The sequence below is a fragment of the Rhineura floridana genome, chromosome 4 (genome assembly GCF_030035675.1).
Source record: "Rhineura floridana isolate rRhiFlo1 chromosome 4, rRhiFlo1.hap2, whole genome shotgun sequence".
Taxonomy (NCBI): domain Eukaryota; kingdom Metazoa; phylum Chordata; class Lepidosauria; order Squamata; family Rhineuridae; genus Rhineura; species Rhineura floridana.
In genome coordinates, this window is record NC_084483.1 from 25,229,843 (window position 1) to 25,252,675 (window position 22,833).

Here is a 22,833-nt window from a genome sequence, read left to right on the forward strand (position 1 = left end):
CTTGTGCTTTGTCATGACCTTTGTTGTCTCCCACCAACCTATGACAATGGTTTTGTTATGTAGCTTTTCCAGATACACTCTAGGAAAATATGACATACATAAAGATGGGGGAGAAATTCAATTCAGTTCACATTTAAAGGTGAATCTATCACACCTACACTTTCCAAAACAATATGAGAACTGAAACACAGCCATCCTTTGAAATCTGCAGTTATCCAAATCTTGTGATACAGTTCTCCAACCAAAATTGCATATATAGTAGTAGAAGAAAGTGTGTATAAAAATGAATATAATAGTGAAAATAACATACAAAAATGCATTATAGGGGAAATTGCTTGCAAAAATATGTACATTAGTCAAACCTGCATATGAAAATTTGTTTATTTGGAGAAATTTGTATTCAAATGCTGAAGACTGTTCATGAGGATATTTCAAAAAGGAAATCCACAAATTGCTGCAAAAATGTAGAAAACTGAAATTAACAGATGCTTCTATCCCTAGAAACACACCACACTTATTTCCTGGGACTTTAAAGAACTTTGATCCATTAACTTGGACAACAACATAGTGACATGCCAGGTGTGAACTATCCTTAAGAGGCTTTTATTAATCAGTCACAAAGAATAAAGTACAGCAGGTGTGGCAGCTTATCTATATCCTACCTCACTGGAAGCAGAAAGGACAAAGCAACTAACCAGCCTGAGACTGAAAAGAGCAGAGAACCTGTTGCCTTTCTTTGTTTGCATCTGGGAGATCAAGATGAAGACACCTATCAGGACTGAGCCAAAATGAAACAGTCCTGTTTCCCTCCTTCTAAAGCTTAAAACAAACTGCTTACAAAGCTTTCAGAAACTCAAGTACCACAGGCAAACATGGCAAGACACTTTTTTTTACTTGCTACCTGTAATCATTAACTTAATGGTGCTAGCTCTGTTTTTATTCTTGACATTCTGTACTGTATTGCTGTCACTTGCAGCTTCTCTAAAGAAGCAAGCTTTGCTTATTCTATCATGGGAAAGAGAAGTCCAACCCTACCTGGTTCAGCTGCTCACCTGAGCGAAGTGACAGAGATCTTGGAACTGAAGCAAGAGATTGAACTGACCAGTGCAGTGTCATTAATTGCTGGAACTATGATAGGCTCAGGTATTTTTATGTCCCCAGAGTGGATACTGCGTAATATAGGTAGCCCTGCAGGTAGTCTCATTATCTGGGCAGCCTGTGGCTTATTGGCCACCTTTGGGGCCCTGTCCTATGCTGAACTGGGAACATTAATTAAAGAGTCTGGAGGTGAATATATCTACATTCTGTGGAACTTTGGCTCCCTCCCTGCTTTCCTTTTTGCATTTACCTCGGTCATTGTTGTGAGACCTGCCAGCGTGGCAGCCATCTCACTGAGTTTTGCTGAATATACTGTGACTGCCTTTTATCCTGGGTGTTCTTCACCTCAGGTAGTTGTCAAGTGTACAGCTGTGGTCTGCATCCTGTTTTTAACTCTCATCAACTGTCTCAGCGTGCGACTGGCCACCTCTGTCATGAATGCATTTACAGTTGGCAAGATGTTAGCATTACTGGTCATTGTGGTGGGAGGAGTTGTGTTGCTTGCTCAGGGGCAAACACACAGTTTCCAGAATGCCTTTCAAAACACAAGGACAGATGCTGGGGTTATCGGAATTGCATTTTATCAAGGCCTCTGGTCTTTCGATGGATGGAATAACCTGAATTATGTTACTGAGGAAGTTAAGCATCCTGAGGTGAGTGAAATGTATGTATATCACACACTATAATATGTTTGCATAAGGATGTCATCATGAGGCAGTTCACTTGGCTGCTGTCAGGTGGAGCTGTGAGCAACAGTGTGACAACAGTGTTCTGAGAGCTGCTGGGCTAGTGGAGGAAGGAGATGAAGGCAGGCAGGCAGGCAGGCAGGCAAGCAGGCTTAAAGGGAGGCTGTGACTTGGGCAACCTGTAAAGGGAGGGGGTGTGGTGAGAGGGTTCGTGAGGTAGGCAGAGTTGGCGAGCAAAGTGAGCAGGTGTGCAGCCCCTAGCATATGTGTGTCTGTATCTGAATTGTTTATATTGTATAGTATATATATTTGTTTGTAGGTACTTAGATTGGCAGTTTTCACACTGAGGGTTGCCAAAATGCGAAATTGTGGTCCTGAATGTAGATGGTAAGCCTTAGATATATGCTAATTTTTGTGCGATGTGTAAAAGCCATTGGCTGTATTCAATTAAGTCCTGCTCAGAGCAGACCCATTGAAATGAATGAACAAAAGTTAGTAATGTCTGTTAACTTCAATGGGTTTACTTTGAGTAGGGCTAACATTGAATACCACTCCATGCGTATATACACTAGAAAGTCATGATAGGCAGTAGGTGTCTTATGTGGATGTACACACATACATGTGATAAAATTGTCACAAGTGATTTTGCATGATGTACACTGGCGTATTTGAAATTTCAGTTACACTCATTTGTATCTGTATAGATAAAGTGTGAAGTTACTCTAAGGGAAACTCTTTGTACAAGTAGCCCCCCCCCTCTTTTATATGGATGGATTATCTGAGCCATAGGACATTATAACTGCTTTTCAAATAGATGTGACTATTATTTTCAATTATGTTACCTTGATTATTTTAATGCTTAAGGCATTGGTTGGGGGATCCTCCAGAGCAGTTTTTGGGGCATATTGGGAGAGGAGAGCAAAGGGAAGTCCTATTGCATGAGTCAAACTCAGTTTGCACAGCACTAGAAACAACCCTTCATTTTTTCCATGCCATCATTTTAAAAACTGCAAATGGTTTGCTTTCAAATGTGGGCATGTTTATGTATGTATGTGCATGTGTATACACACATGCTCATCAATTCATTGGGTTTTTTAGGTACTCGTTTTTCCGTTCTGGACTGATTATGTGGCAAATAACTTGCGATGTTCTTTACCACAAATGTATTTATTTTATAGCTTTTATTCATTTTATTCTCTGTAGCAATTTCGCTGTAGCTCCCTTTCTTCCTGACAAGGGACACTTTTATTTAAGAGCGGGGGCAAGTACAAGTACTTGCTATCTTGAGTGGGGGAGTTGAGGGAAGCTTCATGAAATTAGAAATATCATAGACAAAATATGAGATTCCTTCAATTTTGTATTTGTGACAAGAGATGACAGCACTGTGTTGCAAAGTACACAAATGTCAAAACATGAATTATGAATTCACAACTTACATGTTGTCAATGCATGAATTGTGGCTGCCCAAATGGTGCAACAGGGGTCAACAATCCAAGTTCGCAGCTGGGATTTGATTCTGTTTGTAAATTGCAGGTTATGCAACTGATATGCATGCAAACTGAACGCTGATATTTTCTGCCACTTGTAACTTAAATAGTAGGCAAAATCTAAGGTAATAAAAGTTTAGGAATACCCAAGTTTTTAGTCAATGTCAGCTTTCACTATTCATTTCCCAAAGATGTGCAGCTACAATATCTACAATAAATGAAGGTGCCAATGTACTCTCAGTAAAGCAGAAAGCACAGCAGGGAGGAAATAATAATAATGATCAATTCAGTACAACAGATGCTAGTCATACTTTTTTAAAATCCAGAGTTGGGCAATACCTTTAATAGGAACAGCCAAAATGTCACAAAATACTGAGCAAGCTTTTAAATTCTCCAGAATTCTTCATTTGGCCCTGAAAAATGGTTAGAAACAATAACTGTGATGTTAATGTTTTTTGTAAACTATTTCCTCTGACTCCAGAACTCAGGACAGGGTTTTGGTTTGTTTTTGAAGCTGTTAAGCCAGGCTGTTTTTCAGTAATGTCTTTGAAATATGCAATATTATTTTTGGTTTGGTTAGGGTTTTTTTTAATGTTTCTAAATATGTTTTGTTTTAATGTATTTTAAAGTCTGTTTTTATGGTGTTTTAAAGTGTTTTTAATGCTTTTGTTTGCCGCCCTGGGCTCCTGCTGGGAGGAAGGGGAGGGGAGGGAGGGAGGGAGGGAGGGAGGGATGGATGGATGGCAAAGTAGGGGTGGGGGGCAGAGAGAGGGATGAAAGCTGCTTTGATGTTGTAGCCACAAGGTCTGAATTTGGACATTAGCCTTAAGATGATAATGATGAATTTTGATCCCATCCTTCCTCCCAAGGGAGCCCAGAGTGGCAAACAACTAAGTAATACAATTAAAAATAAAATAAAAACATTTTAAATCAATTAAGAACCTCTAAAACATTTCACAACATTAAAAGCATCTAAGAACATTTTAAAACAGTGACATACTGTATCTTCACAGATAATCATGTCAAGGTTGCCGGGGACAGTATCTTTCAGCTATCAAATGCCTGCATGAAATAAATGTTTTTAAATTCCTCCTGAATGTTAATAATGAGGGAGACAGATGAACCTCACCAGAGAAGGCATTCCACAAACAGGGAACTGCCACTGAGAAGGCCCTGTCATGGGTCAATGCCATCCAGACAGCACCCACAGATGGAATGTTGGAAGAGACAGTAGACTTATAGGTCCAGCCTAATAATGTTTTCTTAGAAATAATCCCCGTATGTTCAGTGAGACTCATATAAAGGGAAGCGTGTAGGATTGTTGCCTTACATTGCAATCCTAAGAATGTCTATTCAAAAGAAAGTCCAGCTGAGTTCAGTGGGGCTTATCACTGGACTGCAGTCTTAATTTTACTATTAAATGAAATACATTACATTTTTAAAGTATGACCTCCAAATGCACAGTGTAGAAAGTATTGTACTATTGGAATCTTTCTAGTATCATAGTGAGTTTCCATGTTATATGCCTATTAATTTCCCCCCATTTAACTTGATGGACATGATTTACTGATGCCCATTCATTTCAATGGGTTTACTAGGAGTATAAAACTTAAGTTGGATACAGTCCTTTTGTAACTTTTGGGGAGAACCTGTTTGTGTGTGTGTGTGTGTGTGTGTGTGTGTTTATTTTCAATAAAAAGTTCAAATATAGAGGTGTATATCAGAAACTGCATGCACCTTTTCTGTATATGACATATATTGTTTAACTTTATTCTTCTTCTAGGTGAACTTGCCAAGGGCAATGATGATTGCCATTCCTCTGGTTACCTGCTTCTGTATGCTGGTAAACGTGAGCTATTTGGCAGCCATGACTCCTGCTGAACTTCTGTCTTCAGGTGCTGTGGCCATTACCTGGGGGTGAGTGATGCTACAAAACAAAGAAGGTTTACCTGCAGATCCACCAAAAACAGCCACATGTTCTCCATTCTACCATTCTCGCAAGTCTATGTTCTACAACAGTTTGGATGAGAGTGACTTTTCTTTTCCATCTGCATGCTATCCCACATAGAATCATAGAGTTGGAAGGGGCCTTGTAGGCCTTCGAGTCCAACCCCCTGCTCACAGCAGGAAATCCACAGCTAGAGCATCTCCTGCAGATAGCTGTCCAGCCTATGCTTGAAGACATCCAGTGAAGGGGATCCCACCACCTCCCTAGGCAGTCGGTTCCATTGCCGAACCGCCCTTACTGGCAAGAAGTTCCTTCTAATATCCAATCTGAATCTACACTCCTGCAACTTAAAACCATTAGACCTAGTCCTACCCTCTGGGGCAGCAGTGAACAAATCTGTACCCTCCTCTGTGTGACAGCCCTTCAGGTACTTAAAGAGTGCAATCATGTCACCCCCTCAGCCTTCTCTTCACCAGACTGAACATGCCAAGTTCCTTCAACCTTTCCTCATAAGACTTGTTCTCCATACTGGCTATCATCCTCATCGCCCTCTTCTGAACCCGCTCTAACTTGGCTATATCTTTCTTAAAATGAGGCTCCCAGAACTGAACGCAGTATTCCAGGTGAGGCCTGACTAATGCAGAATATAGTGGGACTATTACTTCCCTCGACCTGGAAACTATAGCTCTGTTTATGCAGCCCAAAACCGCATTTGCCTTTTTTGCCGCAGCATCACACTGCTGGGTCATGTTCAACTTGCGATCCACTACAATTCCAAGGTCCTTCTCACACGCACTACTGCTAAGCCAGGTATTTCCCATCCTGTACCCGTGCATTTTGTTTTTGTGGCCTAAATGCAGAATTTTGCATTTGTCTTTATTGAATGTCATTTTATTAATTTCAGCCCAATTTTCTAGTCTATCCAGGTCCCTTTGGATTTTATTCCTGTCTTCCATTGTGTTAGCTATCCCTCCCAGTTTCGTATCATCCGCAAACTTCATAAGGCTTCCCTCCACCCCATCATCTAAGTCATTGATAAAAATGTTGAAGAGTATCGGCCCCAGGACAGAACCCTGTGGCACTCCACTCAAAACCTCCTTCCAGTCCGAGGCAGAGCCACCGACGACCACTCTTTGAGTATGGTTTTCCAACCAGTTGTGAATCCACCTGACAGTATTTCCATCTAGTCCGCATTTGACCAGTTTGCTAATCAAAAGGTCATGGGGGACTTTGTCAAACGCTTTGCTGAAATCTAGATAGATGACATCTACAGCATTTCCACCATCTACTAAGCCAGTGACCCGATAAAAAAAAGAGATGAGATTAGTTTGACAGGATTTTTTTTTGACAAACCCATTCTGGCTCCTACTAATCACAGCATTGTCGTCTAGATAGTTGCCATTGGACTCTTTTATTATCCATTCTAATATCTTTCCTGGTATTGAAGTCAGACTGACCGGCCTGTAATTCCCTGGATCTTCTTTTTTACCCTTTTTAAAGAGCGGGACGACGTTTGCCCGTCTCCAATCCTCCGGCACCTCTCCCGTTCTCCAGGATTTCTCAAAGATGATGGCAAGAGGTTCCGAGAGTAAATCCGCAAGTTCCTTCAATACTCTGGGATGCAGTTCATCAGGCCCTGGAGATTTGAACTCATTTAGGTTAACTAGGTATTTCCTGACTATCTCCTTATCAATCTTGAACTGCAATCCCGACCCCTTACTGTATGTATGATTGCATACATGTATGATTGCAGCGCATGCACAGCAAGTACATGATTGCAATTGATCAGTGAAGTAGAAGTGAGAACAGAAGGATGATAGTCTTTCTGAAATTCAACACTTCCTCACTCCTCCCCCATCCCATAATCTACAAACCCCATTGGACATATGCATTCTCTCTAGTATAGAATTCCAGAAGTTAATGCAGTTAAAACAAAAACTTGAGATTGTATTTTTTTTAAAAAAAAGCTTGCATGGGGGATAACAGGGGTGTACAACTACCATGCAACAAACGTTTTACAAATTGATTGACATTGGGGGTCTGAACAACTGTTTCATCAAGTTGGACTCTATGACAATGTCTCAAATTATGCAACAAAGTATCTCAAGCCCTGTGTGCAGTGCTTTTCAGGTGTCGAGCATAAGGCTGGAAAAGCCCCTTGTGATGCAGTTCCCAAGAGCCCGACAACCGCCTAGCTGGTGGGTGCTTGGGAAGTGCTGTGCAAAGGACTTTGATAGGTGGGCAGGACAGCACATCTGATGCCATAATGGTGGGTTGTCCCACCCACCTGTCAAAGCTGTCCCACAGAGGTGGGGATAAATAAAAATCTGGCCTGCTGAGCCAAAATGTTTCCCCGCTCCTGCTTTAGATGTAAGGTCATGTACACAGCAGAGCTTTTGTCTCCCTACTACCCAAGCACAAGACACCACATCCACTACATCAGGGATGGCAATCTTTTTAGGCCCATGGGCACATTTGGATTTTTGAGCAAGTGCCATGGGTGCTACCTTCTTTGGTCACTTAATTAATTAATTTGTATCCCATCCTTCTTCGACAAACAATGAGTAACAAAACATATTTTAAAAAATCTGAAAAACAAATCAAGTTTTTAAAAATCTGAAAAACAAAACATCTTTAAAAACATCTTTTAAACAAATCCCAATACATGGATAAGGTCTTTACTTAAGAGAAGTGTTGAAAGAGGAAGGTTGTCATACACCTCTCTCTCTCTCCTTCCCTGGATCAGCCCCCCCCCCAAGACATAGAAACAAAAAGTGTGTATCCACACACTTCATTTTTCCAAGGCATCTGGGAAAAAGTCAGACCCAGTAGAATTAATCTGAGCCTTAAAAAGCCCACAGTGCTGAAAGAGGGAATATGAATAAGCCTCGCGCTTCCAGCAACCTCCTTAAGCTCTATGTAATTTTTAAAGGATGAAAAAGGAACCACCCTCACCATCTCATGACTAGGGGGCAGTAATGGGGCAGGGGGAGGTCTTGTGGTCACTGCAGGAAGACCTTCAAGTGTGCTATTGTGCCCACAGGCACCATGTTGGCAACCCCGGCATTATACCACAAATGTCCCTTGAATCAACTCCAATTTTTAAAATGAGGCTTGCAATGTGGCATGAAGGTAGGTGACTGCTGTTGAAGAAAAGGAGGAAGGAAAAGACAACAGCCACAGTGCATATGGGGATCTAGGCATTGGCTTTTCTGGATTGACAGCAGGAATACTGTAATCCACAGTGTCAGTGCTCTCTTTTAGGAAAACTGATATGTGGAACTGGGCAATGTAGGATTGTGAGAACAGACTGTGCCAAGGGATTTTTTCATCATACTGATTTCTGTATAAATGGAACCCTAATAGAGGAAGATAGGACAAGGAGTCGATTACAGGAGCTACTTCTTTTATGGCTGTTAAGGAGGCAAATTAAACCTTGTGGGATAACCTGGTCACTAAAAAAAATGCAACGTGTAGACTCTCTAGATGTGAAATGTTGATAATGTCATATGCCAAAGAAGCTAAAGGAATAACATCAAATACGTAAAAAATATAAGTGGATAATGAATACGGATATACTCCAGATATTAAAAGGCGGTGGGAACAGGAAGTAGATGTGGTGATAGACAAAGAAGACTGGGTAACCGAATGGCATAAACCACCTTTTTGGACAATCTCAACTAAACATGTAAAGCACTCATTGAAAAACGTATGTCAATGATATTTAACACAAAGGAAATTGTTTATGAATCTGGCTCAAACACTGTTATTTGGACATTGATTGCTAGGGAAATAGGTTTAATCACTCATCAGCAAATCAAGTTAACTTCACAACTGGCATTGTTGAATTTATTTCTAAACAAAGAAGTGGATTTGTGCAGCAAAACTTGGATTAATTTTTTTTTGTTAGCAGCACAAATAACTGTCACACGATTTTGGAAGGACTTAGCAGGGGCAAATACATAATTTTAGTATCAGACAGTCTGGGATATCCACTCCTAGGAAATCTCACAGATAATATAATGACAGTGAGAGGGCCCAGAAAAGGAGTCAAATTCATAATGGTCTGGTATGACTTTATTGATGATGTAAAGGTAAAGGTGTCCCCACACTTGTAGTGCGAGTCGTTTCTGATTCTTAGGGTGACGTCTTCCGACGTTTACTAGGCAGACCGTATATATGGGGTGGGATTGCCAGTTCCTTCCCCGGCCTTTCTTTACCCCCCAGCATATGCCGGGTACTCATTTTACCGACCACGGATGGATGGAAGGCTGAGTGGACCTCGATCCCTTTTACCGGAGATTTGACTTCCTCCTTCCGTTGGAATCAAACTCTGGCCGTGAGCAGAGCTTCGGCTGCGTTACCGCCGCTTACCACTCTGCGCCACATAATACACATAATTGAAGGCTAATCCTGCCCATAGTGTTTACTCATATTTGGAATTATTGAATAGTCACTCTGATAAATTGGAAGGAAAAAACTTCCCAAATCAATCATGTAGAGAGGAAAAGAAAGACTATAACATTAATAATTTGTTAAGCAATCGTATATATAAGGTAATTATGTGAGAAGGACATTTACCTGAGATGAAGGAAATTAAATATTTATGATAATGCTATACAATGCCACTTTGGATTTAATTTTGGAAATTTTTAATTGTTTGTAAAATGTGATATATTATTAGACTGTGAAGGCAAAACTAAAACAAGACACAGTGATGTATGTCTTGATTATGGGTTGTATCAAACAAAGTAATCTCATTAGCACAAGAATTTCCATATGTGCAACAGTCTTCTTTTTCCTCTTCTCTCCCCTCCCCCACACCCACAAAAGTACTCTCTCTCTCTCTCTCTCTCTCTCTCTCTCTCTCTCTCTCTCTCTCTCTCTCTCTCTCTCTCTCTTTCTCTCTGTGCTAGAATTCTGCCCAATTGGGATTTGGTACTGAATTTTCCATTAGTTCGGTTATTCTTTGTTGTTGCAGATTGGATTTTTATGTAGTGACTTTCCATTGCTATTTTCAAGACCTGATTTTTTTAAAAAATCCGCCTCTAAAATATTGATATTAAGAATAATAATTTGCTGTCCTGGGCGCCTTCTGGGAGGAAGGGTGGCTATAATAATAATAATAATAATAATAATAATAATGGAGGAGGGGCAGCATATAAAATGAATGTCTTATCAATATTTCCTTTCATTTATCAATATTTCCTTTCAAAATATCAAATTTCCATTAAAATTATCAATATTACCTTTCATATCAATATTTTTTGCAAAGAAAAAAAACAGATTGGTAAAACCAGCAGCTAGCAGACATAGAACAAATATGAATTGATACTGGCCTGTTAGGCTGCATTTAGCAAAAAATGACTGCCATGGCAGCAAAAAAAATATGTTGATACTCCATAGTGGTGAGTACCATCACACAAAAACCCAAACCACACTATATATATAGCAACATCTATAGTTATGAAATTCCAGACGAGTTGCTGTGTTAGGCTGCTGGCTACAAAAACAACAAAAGCATCTTGTGTCACCTTGAAGACTGATTTATTGTGCTATCAGGTATCGTGCAATTGATTCCTACTATGCAAGTCAGGCAGTGAAGTTGTCGGGTTTATATTATTTTGGATTCTCCAACTCAAAAGCCTATTTCCTATTGCTTGAATGAAGACTTAGGGTTTATATACACACAAGTCTGAGTGTATGTGAGATGAGACTGATGAGACTGATGAAAAGGCAAAAGAAGTAAAAGGGTTAATCTCAAAACATCAACAGGCCCATATACATAGATATGGACAGACATATCTCAGGAACGCTCAAGGCTTTGCAAACTGGTGTTCAATCTGCACATTATCCTGTTTGTCCCACATATTGTATATGATTCTTATGAGATATCTTTTTATAATATCAATGTTTATTCACGTGATTAACATCAACTGAGTCAAGTGACAAAGGTTGTTTAATTGTGTCAAGATTGCTTTTCAATGCACAGCCTTACCCATAATTCCTAACTAGCAATTAATATGTTTAGGTTTTCCTTTGCTACTGTTCCCTGCTCCCCCTTTAAACCCCTATTCCCTCTCCTGCCTGATTAACCTTTTCATTCCTGGGAAATAGGCCAGGGCAAAGACAAGAGGGGATGGGAGTACCAAATGAACTGCATATCTTGTAGAGCAGAATCGGGCGTCACACATCATTTTTAAAAAAGAGGAAATTCTTCCTCCAAATAGAAGACAAAAGAGGGCACACTGATGTGCATACATTTTGCATATGCTGAATTATAAGCATAGATGAAAAATTATAAATAGTTATAATTTGAATAGAAATATAGTTCATCTCACGTCAGTAAGGAAGACTATGATCAGATGAGCTGCATGCCTGCTGTTAACTATTAGTGGACAACTTCCAGGGCCTCTGCTCTTCCTTTGTAGAGTTCTTGATCATTTAACCACACTTGGAGCAGACAACCCTCCAAATAGAGGACTCCTTATATATGTATTTGGACTAATACATGTATTTCCATGCACACCTTCCCCTCATGTAAGCATTTTGTACACATCATTTGTTTGTAAACTGCACTGCAGTAAGTGAAGAAGTACAAATTTTGAAGGACATCTGAGTTTTGGTTTGCATATTGTTCCAGGAAGTGTGAATTAGGTGGGTTCATGTTAAAATGTGAACCAAGCTGAATTTCTCCAACATTCCTACTAACTTACCTGTCTAATAATACATACTTGCCCTTTTAGCTGAACATGTGATTTGACAAAACTAGGCTGTTGTAATTTTTTCTCCATTTCCCTCTTTAGAAACAAGGTCCTAGGAAGCTGGGTGTGGCTGATGTCATTGTCAGTTGCCCTGTCTTCATTTGGATCAGCGAATGGAACATTCTTCAGCGGAGGCCGCATGTGCTACATTGCGGCAAGAGAAGGCCACATGGTAAGGAGTGTGAATCCATTGATATTTCTGCTACACATATGTGAAACAATGATTTAATTTCTTACACTCATTGCAATGCAAACAAAGTGAAATCAGTCTCTCACTATTACATGCATGTTCTATTTCACATTTGGGATTGATGCCAGATGCCACAGAGAAGACAGCAAGACAGGTCTGGAGTTACAGGACCATGGCTAGCTCTAAGGGAGCAATTTGAGACTTTTAAAGTTTCTGCCCCCAGATTACCTCTCCTAGGCTCCGCCCCCTAGTGGCTAACTTTAAATTCTTAAAGGATCAGCACTCTGAGATGAAGACAGGCACTCCATCCCTAGCCGCCCTCCTGGCGTGCTTCCTGTGTTGTTAGACTGGTGAGGTCCTGTGGGGAGACATTTGGTTCATCAGGAGAAGGTGCGCATGAGGGTCTGGGCTCTGGCCCTACAGATACGGGAGATTGTTCCGGGGGCTCATGTTCATCAGCCACAAGCTCAGTGCCCTCCTGATCTCTAGCAGCAGGCTCAGACTCCTGCACCTGGTCTGGCTCCTTAGCTGGAGGCTGTGCAGCCTCCGACTGTGAGTCTTGATTGCTGCTGGCTGTGATGTTCCTATATATTAGTGTATATATGGTAAGTGCTGGTTGTTTAGAGTATACATGGTAAGTAGTGAAAGAGGAGGGGGAGTGAATGGGCAATAGAATGCTTGATGATTGGCTGAATGTTTAAAATGGCTGACAGTATAAATGAAAGGATGACAGGTAAATCTGGGTGAATGTGAGGTGGTGAATTGTGGAATCTGGGGGGAGAAGAGAAAGAGTGGATTGCTTGGTGGGGTTTGAGAGAGTTGTTTGCCAGGAGAGAGTGAAGAAGGAGGGAGGTGGAGTTCGGATTAGTATTGAGTAAAACCATATGCTTATGTGCCTTAAGAAGAAATCTTGTTAATCTTGTTAGCTTTGTTATCTGTAATAAATACTTAATTTGGTTTACCAAAGGCCTGATCCTTGGCTGGGGTTTCACAGACCAGAAGGGAGGGTAAGGTAATGACCAAGGCTGAAGGGGAACTGTAACAAATGGTGGCAGCGGTGAAGAGAATAACAATACCAGTATTCAGAGTCTCTGGGAATACTAGTATTGGGACGTTACTGGTGGTTGCCTAGCAGGGGGATCTGTTGAGATCTGTGCTAGAGCGGGGAGAGAAATCATAAGAGAGAGTGGTCCGGACTGGTGGAGTCCCTGGTGGTGCCTAGAGACAGGCAGTAACCACGAACAGGTAGGAACCTGATAGGGAGAGCCAGGGAAGGACGCCTCACACTGGCCTCTTGGGTCATGGCACTCTTTGGACTAATGTAGCTGCCTAACAGCCAGCTAGAACAGCTCTTGCAGATTCTCAGAGAATGTGGCCTATATAAGACAGGTGTGGAGAACCTTTGGCCCTTCAGATGTTGCTGAAGCACATCTTCCACCATCCCTGACCATTGGCCATGCTTGCTGGGACTGATGGGAGTAGTAGTTCAGCCACGTCTGGAGGGCCAAAAGTTCCACACACCTGTAAGAAAAAAAAATAGGGTGTTTGTGAGGTGAGGAATTCCTTCTTTTTTATGTGATCAGTGTTAAGTCTCACCTTTTTCTCTTTGGCAAGAGTATGGTTAAACTCTTCTCTTGTGTGCACATATGACATCTTCTTGTGCCTTGGTGTGGTTTTGCCTTTAGTCTGCTGAGCCAAGGTGAAGGCAGCAGTGCCACAATCCGGGAAATGCACACAATCTGGGAGTGCAGCCCTCTGGGTTCTTTCCTGCTTCTGAAGTTCTGAGAGCCACAAAAAGGTGTGGTATAGGTCCATCACCCATGTTCACCTTTACAGCATCATCATCAATAATCCTGTTGAACCAATTTTGCAATTCAATGGTATTATCTGAATTAAACTGACTGAGGTCAAAGAAACTGAAGTGATTTTAAAACTAAGGAGATTTGCTTAGCTGTCAAATATATTGGGCTGCTGGATCCCAAACTAAACCTATGGCTGCACTTTGTTGCATTTAGGTCACATTGAAATCAATGGAACAATTTAGGCTACATCCTAATACCATTTATCTGGGTTGTAGCCCCACTGAATTCAGTAGGATTTACTTCTGAGTGGACATGGTTAGGATTGCAGTCTTCAGCCCCATTGATTTTAATGGGAACAAAGTACAGCTGTGTTAGTATGGATCCATCCCACAGACTTTTAATCTATCAATATATAGACAGCATTGAAGAGCCATTTTCATGATTCAGCAGTGAGGCATGTAGGACTGAAGCACCTGTTAACCACAGTCCTGCATTCCCTTCTCTCTGGTGACCCAGTGAAAAAGTAATTTAATCAACAAAGTCATCAATCCATTCACTCCTCTGCTTTAAAGGCTGCAATCCTCACCTGAGAGTAAACCGCACTGAACTCAGTCACACTTATTCTGAATAGATGCGGATACGATTGCTCTTATAGGATTGATTAATGTATTTATTATACAACCTTTTCTTTTTTTCCCTCTGCCTTTTCCCTACTTCAGAACAGCTGTTTGAACTCAAATTCTCTGGAGCTCAATAGATGGGGAATATTTAAGGTAGCAATAATTGAATGAAGGTGCCAGTTGGGGCCCAATATGACTTTTGCAAAATCTGTGAATTCTGAATTTTCAAACACAAAAAATAACTGTGTTGTAACTCAGAAAGAGCCTCATCTCATCTACACAATACAGGAGAATGGAATGCAATCCTAAGCACATCAACCTGGAAGTACCACTGACATCCAGAGGACTTACATCCAACTTCAGTTATAACAGGAATTGTTTAGATAAGGAACTGACTGTAAGTTTGCAGGCTGTTGGCTAAAACAGGGAAGTTCAAAAGGAAATGAATGTAATGCAATGCAACAGAAATAATCTTGTGGAGATTATTTTTTACTTCTCAGAGTTCAGCTGCCATCTTTACTGCTTGTTTGCTCGTCAAAGTCTTATGTCTGAACTTTGGAGAAAGCTCTACTGAAGGGAAGGAGAAAAATGACCCTTTCTACAATTTTATTATTGTCTTATGCTTCATGTCTTCATTCTCAGCCAGACATTCTATCGATGGCTCACGTAAGACACCTTACACCCTTCCCTGCTCTCATATTTACTTCTGTGGTGTCTTTAATCATGGTTATACCTGGAAGTTTCAGTCAGATTGTGAACCTCTTCAGGTCTGTATACTTAGTATTCTCATTACTCTGCTACAATGTTGGTTTCTCAGTATCATACCAATTGTATTTTTTGCTTCTACAATCTTTCTTTTCCCCCCTCTTGCTTTAAAAGTGATTGAAAAATGGATAGCAAGTTTGTATTCATTTATTCATTCATTTCATTTCATTGACAAATTGTCTCCCATAAAACATCCCAAAGTAATTTAACAACAAAAAAATCAACAGTAAAAACTTATGTAAAAACAATTTAAAGTCCAATACAGACTGTGATATGACAGCTGGTATAGCACAGTGAGGAGGAGAGCCTGGCTGGGAGTCCAGAGTTTGTGAGTTCAAATCCCCACTCATGTCTCCTGGGTATAAAGGGACAGTTAAAGAACACCCCCACAGTGAGTGGCTCAGGGGTTACGTGCCCTGTCACCTGTGCAGCTGTGGGCAAGCTGCATAGTCCCAAAGAGCCCAGTTGCCCCCCCCCAGCTGGCAGTTGGCAGAAGGGGCTGGCTTGTGCAGCTCTGGCAAGCTGATCAGGCCCTAGCCTTACCTCAGAGGGAGGCAATGGTAAACCCCCTCTGAATACCGCTTACCATGAAATCCCTGTTCATAGGGTAGCCATAAGTTGGGATCGACTTGAAGGCAGTCCATTTTCACAGACTGAGATAAAAATCTCCATTTAAAAGCCTTGTCAGAAAAGAAGTCTTTAAAAGGCACCAAAAAGATAACAGAGACAGGGCCTGTCTGATATGTAACGGGATGGAATTCCAAAGTATAGGTGCTGCCACATTAAAGACCCAATTCCTGCATTGCATGGAAGGGACCTCCTGATGAGATGGTATCGCATAAGTCTTTTCCAAGTGTTTACTTAATAAGACATTATGAATTGCAACTTCATGCTGTGTGCATGAGAGAGGAAAATAAAACTGCTGTGTGTGTGGAGGGGAGGAAATGAGAGAAGGGCTGGTAGTAGCTGTGGTGGTTTGTTCTGTATATCTTTTAGAGCAGGCATGGTTAACATATGGCCCTTCAGATGTTATTGGACTACAGCCCCCATCCTTCCTGACCATTGTCCATGCTGGTTGGGGCTGATGGGAGTTGGAGTCCAACAAGAGTGGGAAGGCTCACATCTAGATTCTATGCTACTAACACTATTTCTATATACAGTTTTACAGCTTGGCTTTTTTATGGGATAACAATTACTGGTCTCCTGTATTTAAAGATTAAGAAACCAGAACTGCCAAGGTCTTTTAAGGTGAGTCTTTATTTTTTATTTTTCTTAAAAAGTAGTAGTAAACACACTGTTTTCTTGGTTATTGAGAGAAATGGTCCTCCAGATCTTGTTGGACTACAACTACCATCCTCCCTGACCATTGGCCATGCTGGCTAGGGCTAGTGGGAGTTGGAATCCAACAACAGCTGGAGAACGATAGGTTCCCTGTCCTTGGTTTAATATTTTCTGTAATATATTTGTCCATAATTTAATATTGAGGCTAGCTATTGTTATTGTTTATTTCTACGCTGGCTTTTGACCAGAAAGCCCCCCCCCCCAAGGCAGCTCACAAAGGGTTTACACACAAATACAAAATTCAATTTTTTAAAAAAGAAGCATCTTACAAACATTTAAGGCAACAAAAAAGACTAAGAGCCAAATACATCCAGGTTCCTGCCGAAAGGTAAAGGGCAGCTGCCTACAAAATGTCAGGGAGAGCAGAAGGAAACCCTAAGCAGCTCTGCCTTCGCAGGGTCCCAGCCCCTTGATAGCCCAGCACAATCTCAAAGGCAGCATCTTCTCCTGATAGTAGGCAGGACTCAATGGAGGCTGTTCCATTAGGGCTACTCTGGGGCACTGCCCCAACAATCTCAGTCTGCTCTCAGCCAGCCCCTGCCTGCCCGCCTGCCTACTTACAACCAGTCCAAGGGGTCTCAATGTTACCGTTGTAGATCTCAGCAGCTAAGAGGACGGAGACAAAAGTAGCATTAGCTGACTGTCTCCACTTACTGGTAGGCTCCCAGCCTTCCAATCCACCAGTCGCTATGAGCAGCAGCCACCTCTGGCAGGCCTTTCCTTTGAGTTAAGAGGTAGGGCTCCCCTTTGTGTTGTTTCCCATTGGCATGACATGCTAAGCCTTTCCATACAAGCCCCATATATCTTTGTTTATTTGTTTACACTGCTTTTCAGACAAAATACTGTTTTCCAAAATGGCCCACATAATAAGATAGGGGCCCTGCCCTCAGCCTTTCGATTTTTAAAATGTATTGAGATGTACACTTATTTGGGGGTGGCGCTGCTTCTTGCACACAAATGTCACTTGCATGTATGAAAAAATATACTTCCAAGTTAAAAAAAAGCTGGATGAAAACTTCCTTGATCTGGTAAGAGGATGGAGTGCTTTTTCCAAGATCAGAAAGTTCAGAGCAGAGAATGTTCACTACTTCCACCTAAATCTAGCCCGTGCACTATTGTATCCATGCTTAACAGTAGAATAAATCATTTGGATGCCACTTTGAGTGCTGTACAGTTCTTTAGACCATTTTTACTTCTTTTGCTTAGATGAGTTTCAGCTGCTGTAGCTTGAGAATGTTGATAGGATGCTTGAAGAGGTGCAGCCTACCCTGTCTTTGTTTGACCCATGCCCATCATCGTGGCTAATAACATCTAACTGAGGCATGGGGGTAATCAGTCGGATCCAGGAGGTGATGAATCCCTCATTAAGGCCCAAAGTAGATATGGCATGGCAGATCTGTGCACAGGATCTCCCATGTTATTTTTTTTTAAATGCCAATAATAGTCACAGGTGCCTTGTAGATTATACAAGGGTTTTTAAAAAACATATTTTAGAGGGCAAAGGGATGGTGAAGACTATTATCACACAAGCAAGCTTTTTTCCCCTTGTAGTCTTTTCATTATTTGTTACTGCCACAGGCAGGTGTGTTTGTCATCTGCCTGGTATATATGGTCTGGCATTAAATGTAATGACTGGGAAATTCATCCCTCCCAACTAGCTATTAGGCAGGCATCCTCATTGTTTTAGATGCATGCTGAAAACTTTTTTTGTTTTGGCGAGTCTATCCAAACACATGATTTACTTGCCAATATGTGTTTTAAAAGCTTTATTGATTTCATCTTGGTTTTTAATGATGATGGATTAATGATGATGGCGATTGAGGCGGATGCTCACTTTAGAGCTCCGCATTTGGCTTTTTAATCTAGCCCCTGTGGCAAATGTTCCGTTCCTGGGCAAGGTCCTGGAACGGGTGGTTGCCAGCCAGCTCCAGGGGCTCTTGGATGACACTGATTATCTTGATCCATTTCAATCCGGTTTTAGGCCCGGTTTTGGCACCGAAACAGCCTTGGTCGCCCTGTATGATGACCTCTGTCGGGAGAGGGACAGGGGGAGTGTGACTATGTTGATTCTCCTTGATCTCTCAGCTGCTTTTGATACCATCGACCATGGTATCCTTCTGGGGAGACTCACGGAGTTGGGAGTCGGGGGTATTGCTTGGCAGTGGCTCCGCTCCTACTTGGTGGGTCATCACCAGAAGGTAGTGCTTGGGGAACACTGCTCGACACCCTGGACTCTCCGTTGTGGAGTCCCGCAGGGATCGGTACTGTCCCCCATGCTTTTCAACATCTACATGCAGCCGCTGGGTACGGTCATCAGGAGTTTTGGGGTGCGTTGTCATCAGCTGATGACACGCAGCTCTATTTCTCCTTTTCATCCTCTTCAGATGAGGCTGTTAACGTACTAAACCGTTGCCTGACCGCGATAATGGACTGGATGGGGGCTAATAAACTGAAGCTCAATCCAGACAAGACCGAGACGCTGCTGGTGAGTGCCTTCACTGCCCAGATGGAGGATGTTCATCCTGTTCTTGATGAGGTTACACTCCCCTTGAAGGAACAGGTTCGTAGCTTGGGAGTTCTTTTCGATCCTTCCTTGTCTCTCGAGGCCCAGGTGGCCTCGGTGGCACGGAACACTTTCTACCATCTTCAATTGGTAGCCCAGCTACGTCCCTATCTGGACAGTGATGACCTCACCTCAGTTGTTCACGCTCTGGTAACTTCTAGGTTGGACTACTGCAATGCGCTCTACGTTGGGCTGCCCTTGAAGATAGTTCGGAAACTACAGTTAGTCCAGAATGCAGCGGCCAGACTATTGACGCGGACCAGACGGTCCACTCATATAACACCTGTTCTGGCCTGTCTGCACTGGCTTCCTATTTGTTTCCGGGCTAAATTCAAAGTGCTGGTTTTGACCTATAAAGCCCTACACGGCATGGGACCGCAATACCTGGTGGAACACCTCTTCCAATATGAAACTACCCGTACACTGCGCTCGACATCTAAGGCCCTCCTCCGAGTGCCATCACATCGAGAAGCTCGGAGGGCAGTGACTAGATCCAGGGCCTTTTCGGTGGTGGCCCCCGAATTGTGGAATAGTCTCCCAGATGAGGTACGCCTGGCGCCGACGCTGCTATCTTTTCGGCGCCAGGTGAAAACCTTTTTATACTCCCAGGCATTTTAAAAATTTTTAAATATTCTATTTAAAAAAAATTGTTTTATAGTGTATTTTAAAACAGTATTTCATTACTGGTATATTCTGATGTTGTTTGGTTTTTGTTCTTTGTTTGTTTTGCTTTCTGATTTTCTTATATTTGTTCTATTCATATATTTTCTTGTTTATCCTCTATGTACACTGCCCGGAGAGCCTTTTTGGCTTAGGGCAGTATATAAATTAAATTAATTAATTAATTAATTAAATTGGTTTGTGGATTTTATCTGTGTTTTTTCTACTGTTTTATTTGTATACCTCTGAGAATGCTTTTTGATCAAGTTGTTTATAAATTTCTAACTAAATAAATAGCTTGCTGGTTTGGAAGCTGGGGGAGCATGAGAGGGTTTTTAAAAAATAAATAAATAAGTAAAACCACCAGCAGGGTTTAATTTAAAAAACACACACAATTAAACTCTGATTTTACTGAGATTGTTTGATCTACTGTGATTCATATATTAATTTTCTGATCAGTTATCGGAGATAGCAGGAGACATTTTTGGAGAGGTATCTGCTGCTATTGGCTACCTGGGGGGTCACTCCAGAAGACATGGCTACCATGAAAAAAAAAGTTACTCTCTTTACAGAGGTACCAATCATCATACCTATAGTTTTTCTGATGGCGTCGGCATACCTCGTGTTGGCACCCATTATTGACCAGCCCCAGATTGAGTTCCTTTATGTCATCCTATTCATTTTCAGTGGGATCATCGTTTATTTCCCATTGGTTTGCTACAAGTATCATCCTACATTCGTAAGAAAATGTACATTGCATCTGCAGCTATTTCTTGAAGTTGCCCCAACTGAAAAGAATGTGAACTGATTTCATAGTCACATGACTGCTTTGAGAGATGCACTGGCCACTAAATGTAGGAACTAAATGAGTCTGTCACAAACTGAAGTTTGCCAAAACTGGGGGGCAATTATTTAAGTGATCTTGGATATTTCTGAGATAAGCCTTTTAAATTCTGGGGTGTATAATATACCATATTTTCTCCCTACACTATAATCGCCGATATCACCTACACTTAAGAGCGCATATATGTGGCCAAGTGCAAACCATGTAGAGATTAAGGGATTTTTTTTATTTAATGGATTTATACTTTTCCACTAAGGAAGATGCAAGTGATACCATAGAAACATAACATTTGTAAATAATAATAGTAATAAAAGAAAATAAATGTTGGCTAAATTTTAATGTGTTAACTGGAATTGATTAGGTTGACCTCCAAGGTGAGTGTCTGGTGTATCTTCCATTTCATGCACTTTGTACACAATTTGGCCTAACTTCTGTCACTACCTTCACATGCACATGCACCTGTCACTTTAAAGATCTCCTTTGTGTGGCTTTTCTTTTCCAAGCTGGCATGACATGACTGCCTATGGGTAGGTTTTTCTTATGCCAATGCTATAGTGGCAGGATTCTCTTTTTTTGCTGAACATATGGTCCCAAGATAACAGGAGAAGTGTTAGCTAGAGGTAGGCAGATGTGTAGGAGGATTAAGTTGTGAAGTGTTTTGGAAATGCTCTTCAAAATATCAGAACATGAAATATGCAAATAAGGGCTGAGAAACAAGCCAAGGAGAGGTAAGTTGGGGCAGAGGAAAGAATAAAGGCATAAGATCAATTCTGCAGCAGCTTTTGGGGTTTGCAAGGGCATGGAGGGATGCATTTGGACAAAGAGGAGCTGGGCTGAAGATGTCCCTATGGTTACAGTCAAATAAAAAGGACAGAATGAATGTGGCAGGACAAAACATGACTGTATGCTCTCTGTTTGGGACTGCCCTAGAGGTTGGTTTGGAAGCTGCAGTTGCAAAATGCAGCAGCGTGACTGGTTACTGGGGCAGGATATCACCAACATGTTACTCCACTGCTGAAAGAATTGCACTGGCTGCCCATTAGCTGCCAGGCCAAATTCTGGTGCCGGTTTTGGTGTACAGAGCTCTATACAGCTTGGGACCAGGATACCCCTTACACCTGTAAGTCTTACCCCTTACATACCCAGTCGATCACTGTGCTCTGCAGGCAAAGTCCTCCTGCAGATATCGTATCAGGATGTCCGCTCCACACAACATAGGAAGTGGACCTATACTGCTGTGGCACCCACCCTTTGGAATTCCCTCCCCTTACATATTAGACAGGCACCATCTCTGTTGTCTTTTTGGTACCTACTGAAGGCCTTCCTCTTTCAACAAGCCTTTTAAGTAGAGACTTCATCCCAGTTTGCATCTGTTTTGGAAATGCTTTTTAAGAAGTCTTTAAAGTGAGAGCCAGTGTACCGTAGTGTTGGACTACGACCTGGGAAACCAGGATTCGAATCTCCACACAGCCATGAAGCTCACTGGGTGATCTTGGGCCAGTCACTGCCTCTCAGCCTCAGAGAAAGGCAATGGTAAACCCCCTCTGAATACCACTTACCATGAAAACCCTATTCATAGGGTCGCCATAAGATGAGGTTGACTTGAAGGCAGTCCATAAATATTTTTTTTAAAGGTGTTTTTAATATGTTTTATTTTTGAAATGTTTTTAAGTTGTTTTGTTTTTTAGATGTTTTTAAGATGTTTTTAGTGTTTTGTTCTTTGTTTGCCGCCCTGGGCTCCTTCTGGGAGGAAGGGCAGGATAGAAGTTTAATTTAACAATAACAATAGTAAAATAGTTGGTGGGGAGTGGAGTAGTAGTATTAACATTTCAGCAGCTATGTGTCACCCCAAATATTTGTTTTTAAGTATCCAGCATCAGAATGTTGAACCTCAAGCTGCCTTAGCCTGTAACCTTCTGAGGGTGCAGTCCAAACTATGAATCCATTGTGTCTTTCTATCACTATCTATCCATAGTGTCACTCCACCAGTGCAGAATTCACTGTTCAGCCTGCCAAAACTGTGAGCAGGCACAAGCAGGCCACGGAAAGCCCAGAACCGGGGTGT

At 41.6% G+C, this 22,833-nt stretch overlaps 1 protein-coding gene across 1 annotated transcript; it reads left to right on the top strand.

Annotated features, from left to right (window-relative positions):
- The first annotated feature begins 650 nt into the window (after window positions 1-650).
- LOC133384123 (b(0,+)-type amino acid transporter 1-like) lies at window positions 651-20,566 on the top strand. The gene is made up of 6 exons (XM_061626052.1): window positions 651-1,751; window positions 5,055-5,188; window positions 12,026-12,155; window positions 15,238-15,362; window positions 16,521-16,608; window positions 20,384-20,566. The coding sequence occupies exons 1-6, from the start codon at window positions 1,011-1,013 to the stop codon at window positions 20,564-20,566; spliced, it is 1,401 nt and encodes a 466-aa protein (XP_061482036.1). The 5' UTR covers window positions 651-1,010.
- Window positions 20,567-22,833: the final 2,267 nt, after the last annotated feature.